This window comes from Equus asinus, chromosome 5, assembly GCF_041296235.1.
Source record: "Equus asinus isolate D_3611 breed Donkey chromosome 5, EquAss-T2T_v2, whole genome shotgun sequence".
Taxonomy (NCBI): Eukaryota; Metazoa; Chordata; class Mammalia; order Perissodactyla; family Equidae; genus Equus; species Equus asinus.
Genome location: NC_091794.1, coordinates 88,652,919 through 88,674,750, shown reverse-complemented (window position 1 = coordinate 88,674,750; position 21,832 = coordinate 88,652,919). Strand labels below are relative to the sequence as shown.

General features: G+C 45.3%; 1 protein-coding gene across 1 annotated transcript in view; it reads right to left on the bottom strand.

Moving 5' to 3' along the window:
* Positions 1–21,832, bottom strand: part of CSMD2 (CUB and Sushi multiple domains 2) — a 588,433-nt gene that overhangs the window by 21,400 nt on the left and 545,201 nt on the right. Inside the window, exons 56-62 of the mRNA XM_070510384.1 lie at positions 15,040–15,213; positions 10,805–10,987; positions 7,063–7,239; positions 5,643–5,822; positions 5,039–5,212; positions 2,302–2,475; positions 1,899–1,972 (exon numbers count right to left, since the gene is read on the bottom strand). Of these exons, the coding sequence (XP_070366485.1) occupies positions 1,899–1,972; positions 2,302–2,475; positions 5,039–5,212; positions 5,643–5,822; positions 7,063–7,239; positions 10,805–10,987; positions 15,040–15,213 (1,136 nt within the window). The remainder of the gene's footprint in view (positions 1–1,898; positions 1,973–2,301; positions 2,476–5,038; positions 5,213–5,642; positions 5,823–7,062; positions 7,240–10,804; positions 10,988–15,039; positions 15,214–21,832) is intronic.

Below are 21,832 nucleotides of genomic sequence, written 5' to 3'. Positions count from 1 at the left end.
CATCAACAAGTCCTCTTGGTTCTACCTACAGAATACGTCCTGACCCGTTCACTTCTCTCCGTGTCTGCTGTCACTACCCTTGCCCAGATCCACCCTCACCTTTCTACTGAGCAACTGCAATGGTGTCCCACTTGTCTAAGTGTCTCCATTGTTAACCCTCTATTATTCATCCCCTCCTCAGCGTCCTGAGCGATAGTTCAAAGGGTGGATGAGATTGAGTCACCTTCAAATGGTGTCCCATGACATTCAGAATAAAACCCAAAATGCCTATCATGGCCTCAAGGTCCTAACTGACCTGGCTGATGTCTTTCTCTTTTCAAAAGCTATGATGTGATATTTGATGCATATAAAAGAACATATGGAATATAGAGAGACATGAATCATCATCATAAAGTGCACACCTTAACTTGAGCCCATTACTGAAGAGCCAGAACATTATCAACGCCGTCGTAACTATGTGTGTTCCTTCCCCGCCCCATCCCTTGGCTCCCCCTCAGTGATAACCCCTGTCTTGGATTTTGTGTTAATTTCCTCGCTTTGTTAAAAAATAATTCTATCACATATGCATACATATGTCTCTAAACAATATAAGTTTTTCTTGGTTTTAATCTTTATAGAAATACTATCACACCACCTTTGCCATTCAATATTATGTTTCTAAGATTCATCCGCGTTGTGTAGAGCTGTGTTTCATTCATTTTGAGGCTGTATACTAAACCACTGCGTGACTGTACCATTTCTCACGTCTCGGTAACGTGTGCAAGTGTCTCTGGGGTTGGTTTCTAGGCTTAGAACCTTTGGGTCAGAGGACGTGTGAATATTTAACTTTACAAGACAGCGCCAAGCTGTTTTCAAACCTAGCCTCCCTCTTTGGCTTTATCTCCTTCTCTCTCATTACGCTGGACTCGCTGGCTGACCTGCTCTCTAGTCCTTCAACCTACCAAGCATGTCCCTGTCTGAGTGTCCCTTTTCACGGGCCCCTCCCTTTGCCAGGAATGCTCACCCAGCTCTGCCCAGGGCTGGCCCTTCTCATCATGGAGGTCACAGGTCAAGTTTAGGAGGACTCTTCCCTCACTATACTTTCTAAAATAGCAACCCACCCAGTCACATCATTTTACGTTACGCCATGTATGGTGCTCATCGCTCTCAGAAGTCATCTTATTTGCTCATTGTCACCAGCCAGGGAGCTCCCTTAGAGTGGGCACTTGGCCTGTCTTGTCCCCACTGTACTCCTAGCACCTAGAATAGTTCACGGCAGTAAATATTTGTTGAATACAGACTGAGTGAGTAAGTTGCATTCCTGGGCTAGACCAGCCGGCCTTTTCCCCTGGGCACACCCTGGGCTCCAGTTAATCGTCCTGCCTTGAACACACCCATCCTTCCCTGCTTCCTGTTCTCTGTTCAGAGTGTCCCATCTCAGGCTGTGCAAATGCCCTCCTTCTCCAGAAGCTCATTCTGAGATGAGTCCATGGAGCCTGTATGCTATTGGGATGGGCCCACTGGGCAGGGGCTGCCTCCCATGTGGCACTTGCTCACTCCCGCCACCTTGTCTGAGCCCTGCGTCTCTGGGTAGGGCATGGGTACCTTGAGGACAGAAAGTCCGTCTGTCTCACTCATTTCTGTATTTCTACAAACACCCTGTGCCAACTGCATGGGGTTGCTGGGAAGTGTTTGTGGAGCTCCATGTGGATCTGTTCTTCCACATCAGCTTCTCAGATGGATGGAAATGCCTTCCTTTTTTTGAAGAGTGCTCCCATGCAGCATGGTTCAAAGAGGCACAGTGATTCCTTTCTCCAGCTTCCAAGGACAAGACCTTGGAAGGCCCCCAGGTCCTCTGAGGCTGATGGTGACAGGAAGGACAGGAGGCAGAAAGACCCGACCTTGGTAGACCTCATTACCTGGTAGCCCTGGGAATTGTTCTGTATCCCAAACTGTGGCATGCCGGGGTCTGCACACATGGTCAGCGTTGGGTCTGGATTGCAAAACAAAAGAGACCACATGGTCACTGAAGCTTTCATTACCTCCACTCACTCTGAGAAAGAGACATAGGAAGGAAGATGGAGCCATGTTCTGCCTCCCCTGACTTCTCATATCTCCACCTGCGTCCTACGCCCGGCTGACTATATGCTTCCTGGTAGCACATTAACTCTGGCTCTTCACATCCTGCTCTAAGAAGCTCGGAGGAGGATTTGTTCCCTTTTGCAGATGAGACCACTGAAGACAGAGAAGGAGAGTCATCATCTCAGGCCCAAAAGAGGGATACCCACCAGCTGGGATGCTCTGCCCCAGGTCACCTCTTACCTATGCAGCTGGGCTGGGTGCCACTCCATGTCCCATCCGACTGGCAAAACCTCCGTGGAGATCCCACTAGCACCAGAGGGGGCTGGCAGGAGAAGGAGACAGACGACCTGTAGGAGAAGCCTCGGTCCTCTCTCCTCCCGCGGGGTGGGACACCGGGATCTCCACAGAACACAGCTGGGAAGATGAAGGGAGCAAGGCAGGTCCAAGTTGCTTCCTAGAGCTTAGTCTGCCCACCCCCAACCCCCGCAACCCCCACCAACCCAGCCTTTGTTCTCTATTCTACTTTCTTCCTGCTTCCACTTCAACTGTGGAAACTGAGGCAGCCCTGGATAAATGACTACAACTGCCTCAGGGCTGCCGTGTGTGTTTCCTCTCCTTTCACATTCAAAATGCTCATTAATAATCATCCAAGTAATGGAGTAACATTACAGGAAGTTTAGAACATCGAAAAAACATAAACTACAATCCCACTACCCAAAGCTTTGTTTTCCATTTTCACACTCGTTCCCTTCTAGTCTTTGTTTGGTTTTCTGTGAACTTGTGCATGGCTGTGAACCCAATGTCCAAGTGTTGTTAACCTCGCTTTGTTCATTTACTATCCTGTAAACATTTCCCGTGGTTATGACATCATTACAAATTACTGGCTACATAATTTTTCAATGAGAGGTTACACCATAATCACAGTTTATCATAATCCTTATATTAGGCATTTTCTACTATTATAAAGTTAAATAGGGCTTTTCTTTCACTTGTATTATTTTCTTAGGGGAGTTCTCTAGTAACTTATTATTTTTAAAGGCTTGAGTGTGTTCACTCAGGCTCAAAGATCTTGATGTGTCCCGCCAAATGTCTTTCCAAGGGGTGTGCATTTACACTGCGGTGGACAGTGTACGGAGCGGGCTCATTTCATTCGGGTCATGAGAGTGTCATTAAAAATTGACTACCCAAGGCAAAGTTCCCCAAGACATTACTTCAAGCATGAAGAACATTCTTTACGGTATGATGTGAGTGTGTGTGTGTACATAGACTCACGAGTTTGTAATCACACGCAAAATTAAATGGAAGCCTTTGCCCTGGAAGCTAGGGAGTCTGGACTTGACCAATCAGAAGCCAGTCAAAGGCTGAGCTGATCAGAAATCACCATAGCCAGGAAGAGGCGGCTCCAAGAATAAGAAATAGAAATGGATGACGAAGAAAGGGCAGCTCAGTCTTGCTAATAAGCAATGTGATGCCAATTCAAATAATGAGATACCTTTGTAAACTCCTCAGGTTAGTAAACATTAAAAAATATTGGCAAAATCCATTGTTAGTGAGGGTGTGAGTCAAGAAATGTTCTCATTAACTGCTGGTGGGAGAGTAAACTGGGACACTTTTTCCAGAAGGCAATTTGGCAACACGTGTCAGGAGGTATAGTGTGCATGTCCGTTGGCCCAGCAGTCTCACTCTTAGGACTTGACCACGAGTGTAAAGAAATGCTATTTTCAGGGCTATTTGTGGCAGAACTACTTCTAACATCACTAAATTGGAGAAACCTAAATTCATCACCAATAGGGGAAGATGAAACAAGTTGTGGTATCTACAACAAGGAAACTCTTGAAAGCCAGGAAAGAGAATGATGTGCAGATCAGTATGTACCGACAGAGAAAAGAGGTGATGGCCTATCAACGAATACAAGTTATGAACTCACATGTACAGCACGATTCAATACCGCTCATAGGAAATTGTGCACATATGGCTGTATACGCAAAATTGCAGAGTGACCAAGGCGGAAGCACCGCCAAAAGCTTAACTGTGGTGGCCTCTGGGAGGTGAGAGTTCAGATCATCATTATGTTCCTTGTATTTGCAAATACGGTACACACTTTTTTTTTTTATGATGACCATAACTCATTGTTAAAAAGCAATTCAGCTATGTCTCAAGAAGAAAAGTGAGGTTTCTGAGTCCAGACTCCACCCCAAGACATGCTACATTCCTAATACTCCCCTGGAGGTATGCAATGGTCTGAGGGGTTAGCCATGCACCAAAGGCTGCCTTTCCTGTGTCCCCTTTTCAGCTCCTGGCCCTTGTCTCAGCTGAAATTTCCCAAATTAAAGCAAATTTTCAGAGGTACCAAAACAGTGGCATGAGTACGCTGATAGTTTTCAGCAGCATTAGATAAATGCCAAGGAGAAAGAAAAAACAGGTCCCACTGTTTGTCCAAAGTAGGGGCACCGAGAAAACCTTCTAGAACCCATTCACGGGATGTGACAAGAATAAGCAATCTGGAACGTGCTTCTCTGGGGCCTCGGTGAGAAATAAGTCCTGGAATGGAGATGGGGCTCTTCGGGACACAACTGGGCCTGGTGTATAAGAAATAAACCCTCTCACCAGAAAATCACAGATGCCCCGGGAGTCTTTTCTGTGCAGGCTATTTTCCATGAAGATAGGCATGTTTCCCGCACTGGGTCTCCCAGATCTTCGGGCACTCTCCCATCCAGTTAATGACCTTTCAGATTAAGAAACACCTCCCTTATCCCTGACTTAATTTCCTACCACTGTGACTCCACACAGTGTCCACAGCCAGGGCTCAGTTAAGATATTCTCATGTTTTCCTTTAAATTTCCTTCTTTCTTTAATAGTGTCTTTGACAAGGCTTCTCCGTGATTTTGGGGAGGGGACTACCTGTTCCGGGCATTTGAGCATCAGACCCCTGAGAAGGGAAGAGGAAGAAACCAGAAGATAGGATGTACCAACTTACGGAAACACTGAGGCAGCTCTCCGGTCCAGGATCCGTTTCCCTCACAGGTGAGCACCGCAGGCAGGGACAGCTGGTACCCTTCCAGGCAAGCATACGTCACGCTTGAGCCCCACATGAAGTCAGACCCCACCACTTTCCCATTGGGGATGAGCTGAGGCGGCTTGCACATGATAGCTGGGGGGAGACCAAAGCCGGCTGAGTTCTGGTGCTGTCCTGGGGAAACCAGACCCCAGTGACCAGCACCAATGTCACTGGCTCCTTTGCACCTGCCGGGAGTCTGGCTAAGCAGGAAGAATCAGAAATGGCCCCTGTTACTTTGGGAGCCCTTGTCTTTTCGCACCTTACAATGTCCCCTTTCAAGTGTGACAACCCACTCCTCTCTTTGCACAGCCCTCTCCTTGCTGTTCAAGGCCCAGGCCTTACCCTGGTACCTTCTGACTCCCTCCTTGCAGATGTTCAAGGACCAGTCCTCACATCCCATAACCCTTGATAAGATGTTAGGTCTCTGCCTTGTTACCTCCCTCCCTTCTAGATGTTCAAGGTCCTTGTCTCACTTTTGTATCTTCTTTGGCCCTCCGTCCATATCTGCAGCCCTCAGACACACCTTTGCAGATTGGCTTGGTACCATTCCACGTCCGGTCCTTGGTGCAGCTCAGCACAGACACCCTATGTGACTCCATCATGTAGCCAGGGACGCACTGGTATGTCACGGTTTTGTTGTACCTGAAGTCATTGCCCAGCCGGAGGCCGTTGGCTGGAATCCCAGGGTCACCACAGTTTATGACTAGGCAAAGGGAGATACAGCATCGTTCACCCCCAGTCTGACCCCCTTCCTCCCCAGCATTCCAATACCATCCCCATCACTCCCCGCACATGTCCAGGAAGGAAAACACTCAGACAGAGATGTCCTGTCTCCTCACAGGCTCCTAGCTGGGCACTGCTCACTCTAAAGTCTGTTCCGCCAAGTGTCCCTGCAAGGGCCCTCCCACTCCCCCACTGTCCTTGCTCACACCATCCTCATGCAGCCTGCAACTTGGGCTATGCAGACCATCCTTCTTATTCAAAGCCCACCCCTCTATGAGGAAGTAGCCAGAGGGCTCAGTCCTTAAGTGAGGATGGGGCCCAGGGAGAGGGAGGTTCCCACGTAAGGGCCTGAGATGGTTAAAGGGCCACATAAGACAATTCGTCTGCTGAGGGGCGCATCTTACCACCTGCTGCTCTGACTAGGAGGCCTCTGTAGGCCCAGTGGCCTAGAAGCAGAGTCTTATGACATATGCAATGGTCATACCTATGTTACGGTATCAAATGAGGGTGGGGTTCGGTGAGTTCTGGCCTCAGAACCAAAGTGAACTGACATGGGGTTTTAGATGGAGACTGAAAGCACAGATTAGGACTTTTGAAAGAGAGAATGTCGTCAGAGTCCCTCATCTTATCATTTCCCTCCATTTAGGCCCCATAGTGACTTGCTTTCCATGGAAAAGAGTCTGGGGGCTGTCCTTGAGAGGAGCGAGAGAGGGGAGTGGTGAGGCCACATAATGCTCAGGGGCCTGCCAGGGCGGGGAGGGGTCCAAGAGAGAGAAGGAACTAACAAAAATGGCGGATGGTGGCAGCTTTAAAGTGGAAAGAAAGTCAGGCTGAGCACTGGGGGTTTTCCCTCAAAGAGATAAGAAAGCCCAAAGAACTGGCTAGAGTCTGAGAAATAGCAAATATACATTCTTGACCTCTCTGAGCCTCAGTCGTCTCATGTAAAATGGGTCTAATAGCAGCTACTTCACGGGGTTGTGGTGAGAATCAACCGACATAATGCATATTAAATAAAGCATTTGCCTCCATGGCTGGTACACAGTACATGCTCAATAAATGGGGGCTATCTGTATGATTCTCACTCAGGGGCAAGTCCCACTATTCTAGCCAGCCTTCCCAATCTTCCATCTTCTCAGTCTCCCAGCCCTCTGATTTGGCATGGAGGAGCCCGATCACCTTGGCCACCATTTGCCGTGGAGCCAAGAGGGCTGGGCTCTCACCTATACACTCCGGGTCACTGCCTGTCCAGGTGCCGTTGACCGAGCAGTGTCGGCTGAGCAGGCCTGTGGCGTAGTAGCCTTCCCGGCACTCGTAGACGATGGAGCTGGAGAAAACCAGGCCGTCACTGAACATGACTCGTGCATTGCTCGGAGTCCCAGGGTTCCCACAAGAGATCACTAGGAAGCCAAAAGAGCACATTATTCAGTTGAGCAAGGGCGGGCGTCACCTGGGGGACTGAGAACTGCCCAGAGTGGACCACGTGCTACAAAAGGACCCTGTGGCTTGAAATGCCTCCCATGGCACTTCTATGTCTGATCATCTCACCCTCAGAAGGGAAGGAGAGACCTGTATAATTTTTCTAATTTCTAAAAAATTAAGACTATATGTTTTATTATCACACCTAAAATTTTAAACAGTTCCTTACCATTACCAAATATCCAATCACTGCTTAATTTCCTTCAGTTGTCTCAATTTCTTTTTTTACAGTTGATTTGTTTGAAGCAGCATCCAAATAAGGTCCACATATGACTTTTGGTTGGCATGTTGCTAAGACTCTTCCAATTGAGTTACTGTTTTCCCTCCTATAGTTTATCTGCTACAGAAACCAGGGCATTGAGCCGGTAGAATTTCCCACTTCTAGGATTTTGCTAACTGCACCAATGAGGTATTGTTCAACATGTTCCTCTGTCCCCTGTGGTTCTGACAGGCAAGTCCTACTTTTCGGCAAAAGTACTTCACAGGTGGTGTCTTTCCTAGCACACTGCATCAGGAGGCACAGAATGTCTGGTTGTTTCCTCGTGCATGGTGTTGAGGCTGATCAGTGGGTTCAGGCTCAGGCATTATGAACTTCCCATTAGTTTTCCATTTAATGATTTTAGTAGCAATTGTTGATTGTTGACTATATTCATTACTTCATTAGGGAATAGAAAATGGTGATACTATAATTCTATAATTCTTTCTGCATTAGCCAGAGTTTGTTAATACAGAATTTGCCCATCATCAAATATTTGCTTATCAGAATAACGAGTTGGTTTCCTAGCAAATTCTAAGAGTGACCAACAAGCATCTGAATTCACGGATTTAAATTTATTTACCATGTTGCCATCTACTGCTACTGTTATTCTATTGACGCTCAAATGATCCCGTCTTTGGCTGGTGGGAGCCTCTTTGGGTTGGCTCCTGAGTTCCTTTGACGTGACCCCACTTGTCTCTGGTCGATCCCTTGCTGGGGTGGCAGCATGTGCCTTGTTCATCTTGTATGTTTCCTGCTCCAGTCCCTGAATTAGCCGTTTCTCCAAAGAGCTCTGGTTCTTTTTACTGGAGAGTGAATTTAGAGACCACAATCTGGGCATTAAGGGTACCCATTGCTACTGAGTTGGTCATTATTCTAGACTTCTAGACTGGCCAGAGCTGGGAAAATAACTTTTTAAATAGAAAATACACTATGAGCTTATACTGACATTACCAATCCAAGTTTAAGATAATTTTCCCTAACTTCTTTATTTTTATATCTCTTTTATGCTGAAAATTTTGGTTCTTAATAATAATAAATAATTTTAGTATGTTTCATCTATCTATCTATATATAGTGTTTTATATGTAACAGTTTCAGAATAGTAATACCGCTATTACTACTAACAATATGATTGTTGAAAACGGTCTAAGATTTCACCGCAGTTCTCTTGCCTTGGGGTGTATAGGCCACAGTTAAATTTCCTCTTTTCAAGTCAGTTGAAATAATTCTCTGAGTTATTAAATCACCAACTTGATACAGAGTTAGGTCCATGGGTTTCCATTTTGGTTTTGCTATTTAGAGATTGCTTGTTTCTAATCTTTGATTTAATTTGATTTTGTAACTAACTATGTACAACATTTACATGGTCCCAAAGGCAAATCCACAAAATGGTTCCCATATAATCAGCACAACAGACGGGCCCTAGCATCCATCCATTCAACAAGTATTTGTGCTGCCTAGGTGCCAGGAATGCAACGATGACCAGGTCACATGCCCTGCCCTTCAGGAGCTCAGTCTAACTTAAGAGCCTACCTATAAAGAGATAAATTAAAATATGATGTAATAAGTATTATACTTGAAGGAAAAAAAGCACGAAGATGGAAGCAGCTTATTGGAGCTGGAGGTAAGCTTTTGAGTAGGGCCTTGAAGGATAAGTGGGAGCTTGTCAAGGGAAGTCACAAAGAGCTGTGTACACGCACACACACACACACACTCATTCAACAAACACGCATTTCCAGATCCAAACTCTTAGCCACCCACTTTCCCCTGAACACTCCTTACATGGTGACTGACTCCATCTTGGGATCTGGGTGGCATGAAAGGGGACCTGGGTCACAGAGGATGTTTGAGAATATGTTAAATTCTCCCCTTGCCAAAACACTCTCCCACTACTACAAACCTTTCTTGCTGAAGCTACAAAATTCTGTAGAAACCGGTTTTGCAAATAGCACCCCTAGAAAGGCAGATAAGCGGGAGAGGGCGCCGATTCCATTTGTATCCTTTCCTGGGCAGGTGTCCCCTGATCATGGGCCAGAACACCTCCCCTTGCTCTGTAGGACTGCTGCACAATCTTAATTTCAAACAGCCCACTCTCTAACTCCGGCCTCTTATCTCTTCAGCTCCCTCCCTCTGGCATTCCTTCTCTCGTCTGAATTCCTTTGCTCCTCTTGAGAGCTCTAACCCATTGATCCTACCACTTTTCACTGCCTCCTACTCCACTCATAAACCTGCTCCCTCCTTATCCAGCTTAGACGCCAGGATCCATCATAATCACTGCTCTGCATATCCCCTCATCTCCCTTGCCGCTTTCTGCCATCGTCTTAGTCGCCTGATAAAACGCCAAACTCCACCTCTAATGCTTCACCCACTCCGCGTCTGCAGCAATGTAGCAAAATGTGGTTCAACAAAAACCCAGGCCAGTGCTGACTACTCTCACTTAAATTAATGGCTGCATACCTAGTGAGCCCTCGGGGCTGCCTGGCAATTATATATTTCCCCATTCCACCCCCACGCCTCCCTTGTTAGATGATGATTTCGTATCATCTCTTTCCTCGCCCGGCATCTCGCTCCATCTTACTCCCAGCTGTTAAGCTGCTTCTTAACTAGGAGAGTGCTGTGCAGGCTGCATTTCAGAGACAGAGACAGAGAGATTTGGGGAGCAGCTACAAATTCGGACTCTGGGGAGAGAGGTATTAAAAAAGAGTTTTTCATAAATTTTGGAGTGTGTGGAGAAATATAATTTCCCCCACTGGGATGACCTCAGGAAACATCATTAAGGGCTTATATTACTTTTAAAGGGTTTAAAAAATTGGATTTGTATTTCTTCTAACACTTTGGATGTTTGTTTCACACAGTCTCTTCCCGTAACCTGTAAGCTCCAAGGGGACAAGGTGTGCCTGTCTCGGTCACCATGGTGTCCCCAGCACGTACAACAGTATTTGGCACATTGTTGTTGAAACTAGGTAGGAAATAAATGAATAAGTGGGCTAAGCTTAGTCTTTTTGGGTTTCTTCCCTTCTTAGGTGAGGGTGGGGAATAGGTTTGCCTTTAGATTACTAATGAGGATAAACGTGACCTATCTGTTGTGACCACTACCCACCAGGCCAAGGGTTAAACGGGGCCATGGATTTTATCTGTGAGTGTGAGGGCAGCTGCTTGGGAGTAGCAAAGCAGGGGAGGAGCCTGGGGGTAGGCAAAGGGGAAAAGCAGAATGGTCACATACATTACCTCCACACTCAGGCTGCGTGCCGCTCCACGAGCCATTGGCTTGACAGGTTCGCTCCGACGACCCCCGGAGCGCGTGGCCAGCTTCACAGCTGAAGCGCATGAGACTTCCCGGAGCAAAGCTACCGCCCAAACGGATGCCATGGGCTGGGATCCCAGGGTCACCACAAATTCCCATGCTGGTTCCTAGGGACCAGAACCAAACAAACTCCATGTTTTTAGCATGGAAGAAAGGGAGTGGAGGACTGGGAGGGAGAAAGAGACTGGGCCGTTGCTAAGGGGAGGCAGTGGGCCTCATGAATGAGGGGGGTGAAGACTGACTGTGAGTCTAGCCCGAGTTACCTGCACAGACTCTTGCCTTAGTACTTACTCAGTGGTCAAAGAACACAAAGGTCTGAGGTTGCAGGTGAGTCTTGGGGACCACAGAGCAGGGGAAGAAAGGAGGCAGAGGGAAGGCTCTGTGGTGGAAATCGTGCCTTCGTTCTTCGGCCTGTGCCAGTGTGGAATGTCAGTGGTCCAAGCAGGCCACATCTCACCCTTCTCCCTTCTACCTCTTCTCCACCAATATCTGCCGATTCTGTACCCTTCCATTCCAAGTTCCACTGTCTTAGCTCAGTTTGCCAACATTCTCTGGCCTGAACTATTGTAAGAGCCTCCTGACTAATGTCCCTTCGTCCGAAACTCTCCCTCTGATCCATCTTCCACTTCATGCTCAGATCCCAACAGTGAACAACCACCAACCACCCGATCATGTTTGTCTCCTGCTGAAACAGCTCCACTGGCTTCCCACTGTTTATAGGATACAATCCAGACTCCTTAGCATAGCTTCATCTTCTCAACAGCCCAGCTTGAATCCTGATCCTGGGCCTTTAATTGAGGATTCCTTATTCACAAATTATGCAATACAGGTGAGCTCTAGATGAAATGTTTTAGATTTTCTCATTTCATTCTTTCTTTGCCTCCCTGCCTCCTGCCACATTTCTGCATTTATCTGGGTTCTGACATTGTACAAACTGACCCAAGAGGTGGGGGAGGGTAGAGAAAGGAGACAAAGCCACAAGATCTAGTGCCTGTGGGAACCAGCACATCTCATAATACAGAGATGTATGAGAGACATCAATGGATCAGACTAGGCCATGGTTAGCATGAGGAAGGAAGAGGAAACTTAAGGGATAAATGGCAACTGCATGACAAGATAAAGTTTCCAACTGATATGGAATGTATCTCCTCATGAACCCACATGTGTGGGCATCAAATGGTAACATCTGAGTAACCGTATTTAGTTTGTTGGAGTAAAGAAATGTTTAAGTCATGCATACCCAACCATTTACCATTTATGTCTCTTCCTCTCAATCTTGGAATTAAACCCTTTTCTAGTCTAGTCTCAGACTATGAGAAAACTATATAACCCCATGTTGCCCATTCTGCTCCCGGCCAAAGAAGGGAGATTCATTCAACTTTCAACTCAAACTTTTGAAAAAAGAGGGCCCATCACATTTGGCCAGGTTTTCTTATCTTTTGAAGTTTTCTAGGATGTAACTCATGCAACAGGCAGTACTGGGTCCCCCTGAAGCCAGCCCTAATTGTGAGTACTCTACTCCCCACACTTGTTGGCTGCCCTCAGCTGGAGCCAGCACTATTGTACAATAGGCTTGAGAGTGGAGCTCTCCAGTCCCCTGCGCTTATCTGACAGAATGGTCTCCACTGCCGTGGGGCCAGATGGCAAAGCTTGGCTCTTTTACTGAAGAAATATATGAGCAAGATGATGATTCTGCAGAGGTGGGCAATGAACTTCCCAAAATAGGTCTTAACTGCCAGATATCTCTGCATGTCCTTGATGGCCCAGGGACTTCTGACTCAAGGACTCAGGAAATTTTGTTATGCATCATCTAGGTGAACTGAACATACAGAATGAGGTTCACAAATTTGACCCTGGAACTCCTGAATGCTCATTTCTCAGGACTGGGAGGAGATGCTGTGGCAAAAGATGACATCTGTAAGTTTCAGGAAGGGAGGAAATATATTCTACTCACTAGCGCACACGTAGCATTACTTCCTAATCTCCCATTCTTCTCACCTTTCACTTTCTTATCTAAGGCATTTAGGATTCATTCATTCCTCAGCCTTAGCATTTACTGAATCCCTCTGGGCCTGTCCTCACAGGTCTTCAGGAAAGCTCTGCCCATGATTCTGGTCTCCTAAGTGGCCGTCATCCTTGATTCCTCAGAATATTCAGCATCAGGGCTCAAAGAATACACCCCCTAATGAGTGGAGTCTATGTCCTCTGAAGGTTCTTTCCTTGCTTCTTACTGTTTTATGCCACCAAGTGTCAGCTTGTTTCTAAGCCTCCCCCGTTGACCTTTGATGTGACCAAAGGAGAGTCCCTTCTCCCACAAGGAGGACAGTACTCAGGAAGTCACGAAATTATGAAATCTCAGGGTTGAAAGGGTTTGGAGATTTTCTAGATTAGTTCTCTACTCCAGACAAGAATCGGTTCTGTAATATTTCTAGTTGGTCATTTTCCAGCCCCTGCTAACACGACTCCAAAGAAGGGAAATTACAGTTTGGGAGAAAAGACCTTGGATGCTGTGCCGTGGGCTAGGAGAATGACTGTGTGGTTGGGTGACATATGCTAACAAGTAGGGGATGCTTGGGGCTTTCTTTCTGGTTTCTTTGTCCTCTGCTCTGCACTTCTCTTTCCCATGGAGAACAAAGATTCCCAAAATAGATCAATAGACTTTAAGGACACCATTAGCCCAATGTCCTACAGAAGTGTCTAGAAGGAGCTTTATGCAAAGGGATCATTCACAGAAGAGACTGGGGCAAATGCATGCTTGGATGGCCATTTGGATGGGAATGACTCGTCCTCCTGGAATTTGCTCCGTGGATAACTCGGGAGCCCTCAATACACATGACGCTTGTCCTCCTGATGCCATTTTCCCCAAGTGACTTCCACCAGAAGCCAAAACAGAATGAAGTTAGAGGCTGGTCAACAGGCCTTCCTCTAGTCCAGGTTAAAGAAGGCCCCATGGCTCATACCTAGTTGTGCCCAGTTCATGAACTGGATGATTAACAAGATTAATAGCGGTGAGGGGCCATGGTCCTGGGTGTTAGTATAGAGTGATGTGTCTGGGATTGTCATGGGCAGTCAACAGCCCTTTGAAACAGTGGCCAGTACTTAGGGAAATTCTTCTTTCTAGGGAGATCTAACTAATATTTGGTTCAACATTCTGGCAGTGTCCTAAATTTGGGGGGATAGGATCATTTGGAAACCTTGAACTGTAAGAACAGCTGCACGTGTGGTGGGTGAGGCTCCACACCACGAAGAAGTCTTCTATATCAGGAGGAGGTTGAGATCCTCTCCCCTGGAGTGGATCTGGCATGGGAAGCGATAGGGGTTAGTTTCAACGCCAAGGTGGGCTCCCTAACATCAAGCTACTTGAGCAGCTGCGCTCCTTGGGGAGACAGACCTTATGGGATCCCTTCTGGGGCCAGGCAGGCTGACCTCAAAGAAGACAAAGCTGTGCGGTGCTAATTTTTGTCTTGGTGGCTTCTATCATGGGTGGGACAATTCAATTTCAAATATTTTGTTCTGTCATGACATTACAGATGAGTTTCTGGTTTGGATAATATGCACATGGGCGCTTTGGCAGGTTCTTATATTCACGATTTTGATAACATCTGTCAGTGTCTTCACAGAGATCAACAGTAAAACATTTATTAATAGGAAAGGTCTGGGGACTGGTGTGTTAGGACAGTAGGGAAGAATTGTATCCCACTAGGCAGCCGGGACATGGGACAAGTGGGGGAGGCAGTGATAGGGAAGAAAGGGAGGCAGGCTGGGGCCTCGGAGTCCCAAACAGGGAAGGAAAGAACACAGGAGAGGGTTCAGACCTGGGCTGAACAACAGGGAGCCTTGGACTATTCTCGGGAACGCACGGAAACAAGCGTTTGCTCAGGACTCTGGCCACAAGTGACCTCACAAACTCGTATCCTCCCTAGTTTTGCAACCTCTTGGTTGATAGGCTTGGCCAGAGCCGACCAAGGGGATGAAGCTGGGCTCAGACACCAGGGGCTGAAGTCCACTTGGGACCTCTGATAGCTGTGCTCTCTGCCTGGGAGGGATGGGATGAGGGTTCAGACGGTCTGCTTCCCTCCCATCCATCTGTCACACTCGCACCTTGGGAGCTCACCCACCTCCCATCCATCGGCCCCCTCCCCCACACCAGGCCCCATACCTGAGCAGTGGGGGAGAGAGCCTGTCCAGTGGCCGTCCAGCCCACACATGCGGGTGGCGTTTCCCACCAGAGTCCGCTTGCCGGTGCAGCTGTAGCGCACGACCGCCCCCACAGTGTAGCTGTCCCCGGACATCTGGGAATGGGGTGGGGAGCCTGGATGGCCACAGGATACCACTGTGGGGAGGAGCAAACACTCAGCAACTCTGCGCAGTGACAGATCATCATCACAGGACACACGCTAGGGTTTCTGTAGTGACAGTCAGGGAAGAAGAGAAACTCGGGTACCTACTAAAGCCAATTTCCTGCTGGCACACCCACCTGATGTGAGCAGACAATGCCCACCCATCTCACTGTACAGTTTCCATACCTGTGAAATGAAGAGTAATACCTGTTGTTTTAAGAGTTGAATGAGATACTATGTGCGAAATGGCTCAGCGTGTAGTAGGTATGCAGTAATGTTCACCTCTTTTCTTTCTTGCCTCTTGTGCTCACCCCTCCCTATTCCTCACTGCTGTAGGACATACCCAAGACGCCTCTGGCGGGAAGGTGGTACGCATAGTACACAGAAGGCGAAATGGTGATGTGTCATCCTAGGACCGTCTGCAGTGGCCACAGATTCCAAAATGAGAGTCAGTTAAAGTCCTTCTCCAACTATATCTTACAGTTGCCCACATCCATTGTCCCCAACATGTCCCCTTTGATCTGCAACTTCCCTTTCCTGAAACACCAAGTGTAACTGCGCACCAGTGATGAGGTTAGGATAGGAGGGTGGAGATGCACAGGCTGCGCAGGGTGGTGCTGTCCATGTCACTGGCTTTGCCTTCCCCTTATTCTTGCTCAGGTGGGGCCCAGGTTCTTTCATTTACTCAACACATATTTATTGAGTGTCTATTTTGTGTTTTATATTTTACGTGTTTGGGAGAACAAATTTCATGCTCTCATGGACCTTATATTCTAGTGGGGAAGAGAGACTATAAACAAGAAAATAACTAAGTAATTATAGGCAGTGCCATGAAGAAAAATAAAGCTACCTCAGGAAAAGGCGTTCAGAGATAGAAGGAGGGGCTGTTTTTGAGTAGAGCGGTCAGGGAAGCTGTCTCTGAGGAGGTGACATTTGAGCAGTGATCTGAGTGATGGGAAGAGGCCAGCCATGTAAGATCTGAGGGAAGAGCATTCTGAGGGGAGGAACATCAGTGGAAAGGCCCAGAGGCCAGAATGAGCTTGGTGTATTTGAGGACGGCAAGAAAGCAGGGCTGCCGCAATAGAAGGAGCAAGGAAGGAACGGAAGAAGATGTGGGTGGAGAGGTTGCCAGGAATGAGATCATGGCATAGAATTTGGATTTTATTATAGGCATGATGGAACACCACCGGAGTGATATGATCTGATTTACATTTTAACAACATCATTCTGCCTTCTGTGTGGAGAACATTCCAGAGTTGGGCAAGAACGAGGGGCCTGTTGCAGTAGTTCAAGAAGAGATGATAATGACATGGATGGACTAAACCTTCGGGTATGGTAAGAGATCCCAGAAAGGGCATGGAGTGGATGATGACTGGGACAGCTGACCAAACAGATAAAATATGAGTTGGGCCAATGCTGCCCAGATGATGGAAGTTTGGGCAGGCACAGGGATGGCATGGATATGCCTTGGGCAGTTCCACTTCTCACTGTGGTCTTAATGGGCGTCAAACACTGTTCTTAGCGCTTGTGGTAGAGCGTGTGCAGAGACTACTGTTAACAAGTCCTCCCATCAAGGCATGGAGCCTGTTTCCCTTCCCCTTTGAATCTGGGCTGGCCTTGTGACTTATTCTGAACACTGGAATGTGGTGGAAATGACATTGGGCTTGTTGAGGCCTAAGATCCCTAGCAGCCTCTGCCTTCATTTTCTTGGGATACTATTGCTACTACGTAAGGAAGTTTGGCCTAGATTATGAAATGGTAAGAAATCACGTGGAGACAGGGACCACATCAAGAACAATCATGATGCCCCAGTCAATAGCCAGGACCAAGTTCTCTGACATGTGAGCGAGGTCATCTTGGACCTTCTAGACCCAGCCGAGTCACAATAGCCCACAACACTGGAGCAGAGATGCACTATCTCCAGTATACCCTGCCTGAATTGCCAACCACAAGCAATAAAACTGCTGTTGCATTAAGCCACTACACTTCGGGGTGAGTTGTTACACAACAGATAACTAAAAGAAGATGGAGATGACTTTGGAGGTCTTGAGAGCGAGGGCTTGTGTGTTGCATACAGGAAGGAGATGAATTGTGGCGGCCGAAGGGCTGATTGTGGTACACTGTCTGCCAAGATGGTCACCACAATTCTTCCTGTGCACGCGTGCCTCTCCTCCCACTCCAAGAAGTGCTAAGCCCTACCTGAATTCCTGACCTATAGAATTGTGAGAAAACCAAAACAGTTGCTATTTTAAGCCACTAAGTTTCGAGATAGTTTGTTGCACAGCAATAGAGAACCGATAAGATGAGTCTGAAGGATTATACTATCTATTCCTTAAGACAATCCTATGAAGTAGGCACCATTTTAATCTCCATCTTACTGATGAAGAAAATGAGGCACGGTGAGGAAAAGGAACTTAGCCAAGGTCACAGACCTATTTAACTGTAGAATTAGTTCTTGTAACCAGGCAGGTTGGCTCCAGAGGCCACACGCCTAAGCACCGTAATGAACTCCCTTCTGCAACGCTGTTTTAATACTACCAATGAATTCTGTCCTTCTGAAAGGTATGGAGTTTCCAATTATAGTTTAAATGATTCTATGATTGCCTATTAGAAAGATTTGGACTTCTAGAAACTGTCCACTTTGAATTCTCTAATAAACTTGTTTTTAATGGAAATACAACACATATACAGAAAAACACACAGTGTACAGCAAAATGAATTGTCAGAAAGTGAATATACTCATGGAACCACCACCCAGATGAAGACATAGAATATCACCGGCATCTCAGAAGCCCTGTCATGCCCTCTCCCCATCGCTATCCCTATCACCTCCCTATCAGCTCCTCTTCCCCAAAGTTAGCCCCTGTCTTGACTTCTTACACCATTAATCAGTTTGCCTGCTTTTGATTTTATATACATGGAATCTTAAAGTACATATTCTTTTGCACTTAGCTTATTTCACTCAAAATTATGTCTGTGATATTCATCTATGCTGTGTGTAGCAGTAATTTATTATCATTGTAATATACCAGAGGCTGGCAAACATTTTCTGTAAGGGGCCAGATAGTAAATATTTTAGGCTTTGAGGGCTACTTCCAGTCTGTTGCATATTCTTCTTTGTTTCTTGTTCTTTTTTTCACTTTTTTTGGTACAATACTTTAAAAATAGACAAGTCCCATTCTTAGCTCAAGGGCCATACAAAAACAGGCCATAGGCTGGATTTGGCCCATGAGCCAAAGTTTCCTGACCCTGCTATACAGGGTAACATTTGTATTCGTTATTTATTGCTGTATAATAAACTACCCCAAAGCTTAGACCACAACAAGCATTTATTATTGCTCATGGTTTCTGTGGGTTGGGAATTTGGGAATGGCTTAGCCCGGTAGTTGTGGCTCAAGATCCCTCGTGAGGCTGCAGTCATGATGGTGGCTGTGGCTGCAGGCACCTGATGGCTTGACTGGCTTCCTCTAAAGTGACTCAAGAAAGCAAAGTGGAGATGGAAATGTCTTCTGTGACCTAGCTTAGGAAGTTGCACCACCGCTTCACACAGACCAACTCTGGTACCATGTAGGAAGATACTACATAAAGGCACGAATACGGTGAGGTAGGGGTCACTGGGGCCATCTTCAAGGTTGGCTGTCACACCACTGTGTGAATATAGCACATTTTATTGATCCATTTCCTGCTGATGTTCCCAGTTCTAGACTTTTATGAATAATGCTGATGGGGACATTTTTGTTTATGTCTATTGGTGTCCATACGTACACACACATGCTGGCCACCCATAATGATTTCTGTGATGGCAGTTGGCTGTTTTTTCTGATGTTCTTATTCGCCTTTACAATTTTTCTTTGGGGAATTTGAGGATAGTGTTAAAATTATGGTAATGTCTAATGAACTCTGAAAAAGTATATGCAATGCCTGAAATTATGTTTTTTCACTGGTTTTATCTAGGCTATTTGGGTGTCTGTAAAATTAGTAACCAGAGTATGCTCCATTGTTTTATTCCCTTCCTGTGGTTTGTTCTTTTAAAGAAGGAAGATGTCCACCATAATAATGTTTGCGTCAAAAGACAAAACAGTGACAATACCATTTGGCTGCTATTGATAAGAAAAAGACACATGATAGCAGTAAAGAGAAACAACTTACATTCAGTGTATGTTTGCATAAAAATCAAGGAAGTGAAGAACAGAGAGAAGAGGAATAGCTGTTGCTGTATTTCCCAATTTGTCAACATCAAAAATTTTAAAATGTTTTTAATGTTCACGCCCATGTCCAAATGTGATCTCTTTGCACCGTTCCAGTTTCTGCAGTGGCTCTCTAGCTGCTAACTGCAAATTAAGCTTAAATGTGTACCTAAAAACAGGCAAGATAGATATTTAGCACTCCTATTATTAGCAAATTTTCTTGTATTACAGAGAATACACATATAAAAGGGGAATGAGAAAGCATAAAATTGTAATTAAGCAAAAAATAATAATACAAATCAGCAATGCGTGGTTGGGTGTGGGCTATGCTGAGTCTCACAGGAATATGAAAGGAAGCCCCACACTGGTTCCTAGACCCCAAGCGTGAGAGTTGTACTAATGGCCAGCCAGCCTCCAGAGCTTCTAAAGCACTTTAGCAGGGAAATGACATATAATAATAGACCTGGACCATGCATTTGCCTTGGTTCCTGCAGATCTATACCAATTAAAGCAGTTTGCCTTCACCTGGAAGGGGCAGCTGCTTTTTCACTAACTCAGTTGACCAGGGGATATGCAAAGTCCTCTGCAACTGGCCAAAACCCTATTCACAGGTACATTGATCTGCCAGAAGTAGAAATACAGTTAGTTCACTAAAACGATGTCATGATTATCATGAAACATCAGTGAAAAGGACTTCACTGGGAGTCACCTGGGATCTAGAACCCTGCAGCCAGTGGAAAGTTCCTCAGAGTCTGGTGTTTTGGAAATATTCTCACCAAAACTAGGGAAAAACTTCTGTATTTTCCCCCATCAATAAGTGACTAGGCTTACTGAGTTCTGATGTTAGTACATCCCCTTTCTAGGAATCTTGCAGAAGCTCATATTCAGAGTAAGTAATAAAACTTCTGTCTTTCAATGGGGTTTGCTCGGGGAAAACTTGCTCCAAAAAGAAGAAACTGTTCTGCCTGTTGGTTTCTATGTCCCTACTAACAATATAATGTGGTGATCTCAGTAATTGGTGTAAGTAGAGTTTAGCAACTTGTAAATCCCAATGAGAAAAAGAAGTGGTGACCACTGGCTTTCTAGAATAGAAAATATCAGCAACTGTTGAGAATTAACCATTTTTCTGAGAGATAATGACTAGCCTGTTTTTAGACTTTGGCTTCTACCAGACTGAGAGCCTGATTCATGGTTCCCATAGGTTAAGATCAGTCAAAAAAGAGATCACAATATAAACATAATAAATCACATGAGAAACAAGTCCCCATGAGTGAGAATCAGCAGATATAAGGACATAAGATACCTAGAAAAAACGTAAGATTCATACATACGTGAAACAATAGCAAAATGGCAGACATAAAACCTACCTTATCAGTAATTACATTAAGTGTGAATTAAACACATAAAAGGAGGATATTAACAAAATGGATAAAAAACATGTTCCACCCATATGCTGTCTATGAGGCACACAGTTTAGATTCAAAGACACAAATGGATTGAAAGTAAAAAGATTAACAAAAAAGGAAAAAGAAAGTAAAACGATGGAAAAAGATGTACCATGCATACAGTAACCAAAAAAGAGCTGAAGTAGCTATCCTAATATCACACGAGATAGACTTTAAGACAAAAATTGTTACTAGACACAAGAAGGACATTTTATAATGAAAAAAAGATCCATCTATCAAGAAGATATAACAGTTATAAACATATATGCACCTAACAACATAGCCCCCAAATACATAAAGCAAAACATAGCAGACTTGAAAGGAGAAATAGACAAATCAACAATAATAGTATGAGATTTCAACACTCACTTTAAATTATGGATAGAACAACTAGATAGAAGATCAACAAGCAAATATAGTGAGAAACACCATAAACCAACTAACCCTAACATTCATCTATAGAACTCTCCACCCAATAACAGCAGAATACACACTCTTCTCAAGCGCACATGGAATATTCTCCAGAATGGACCATATGTTAGGCCATAAAATAAGTCTCCATAAATTTAAAAAGAATGAAATCACACAAAGTATGTTCTTCAAACACAATGCAATGAAATTAGAAATCAATAACAGAAGGAAATTTGGAAAACTCACAAATATATTGAAGTTAAACAACACACTTCTAAATAACCAGTATGTCAAAGAAGAAGTCAGAAGAGAAATTAGAAAATACTTTAAGGTGAACAAAAATGAAAACATATCAAAACTTATGAGATGCAGGGAAACCAGTGCTCAGAAGAGAATTTATAGCTGTAAATGCCTACATTAAAAAGAACAGAGATCTCAAACCAACAAGCTAAACTTCTCCCTTAGGAAACTAGAAACAGAAGAGCAAACCAAACCCAAAGAAAGAAGAAGAAAGAAAATAATAAAGATTAGAACAGAGACAAATGAAATAGAAAATAGAAAAACAATAG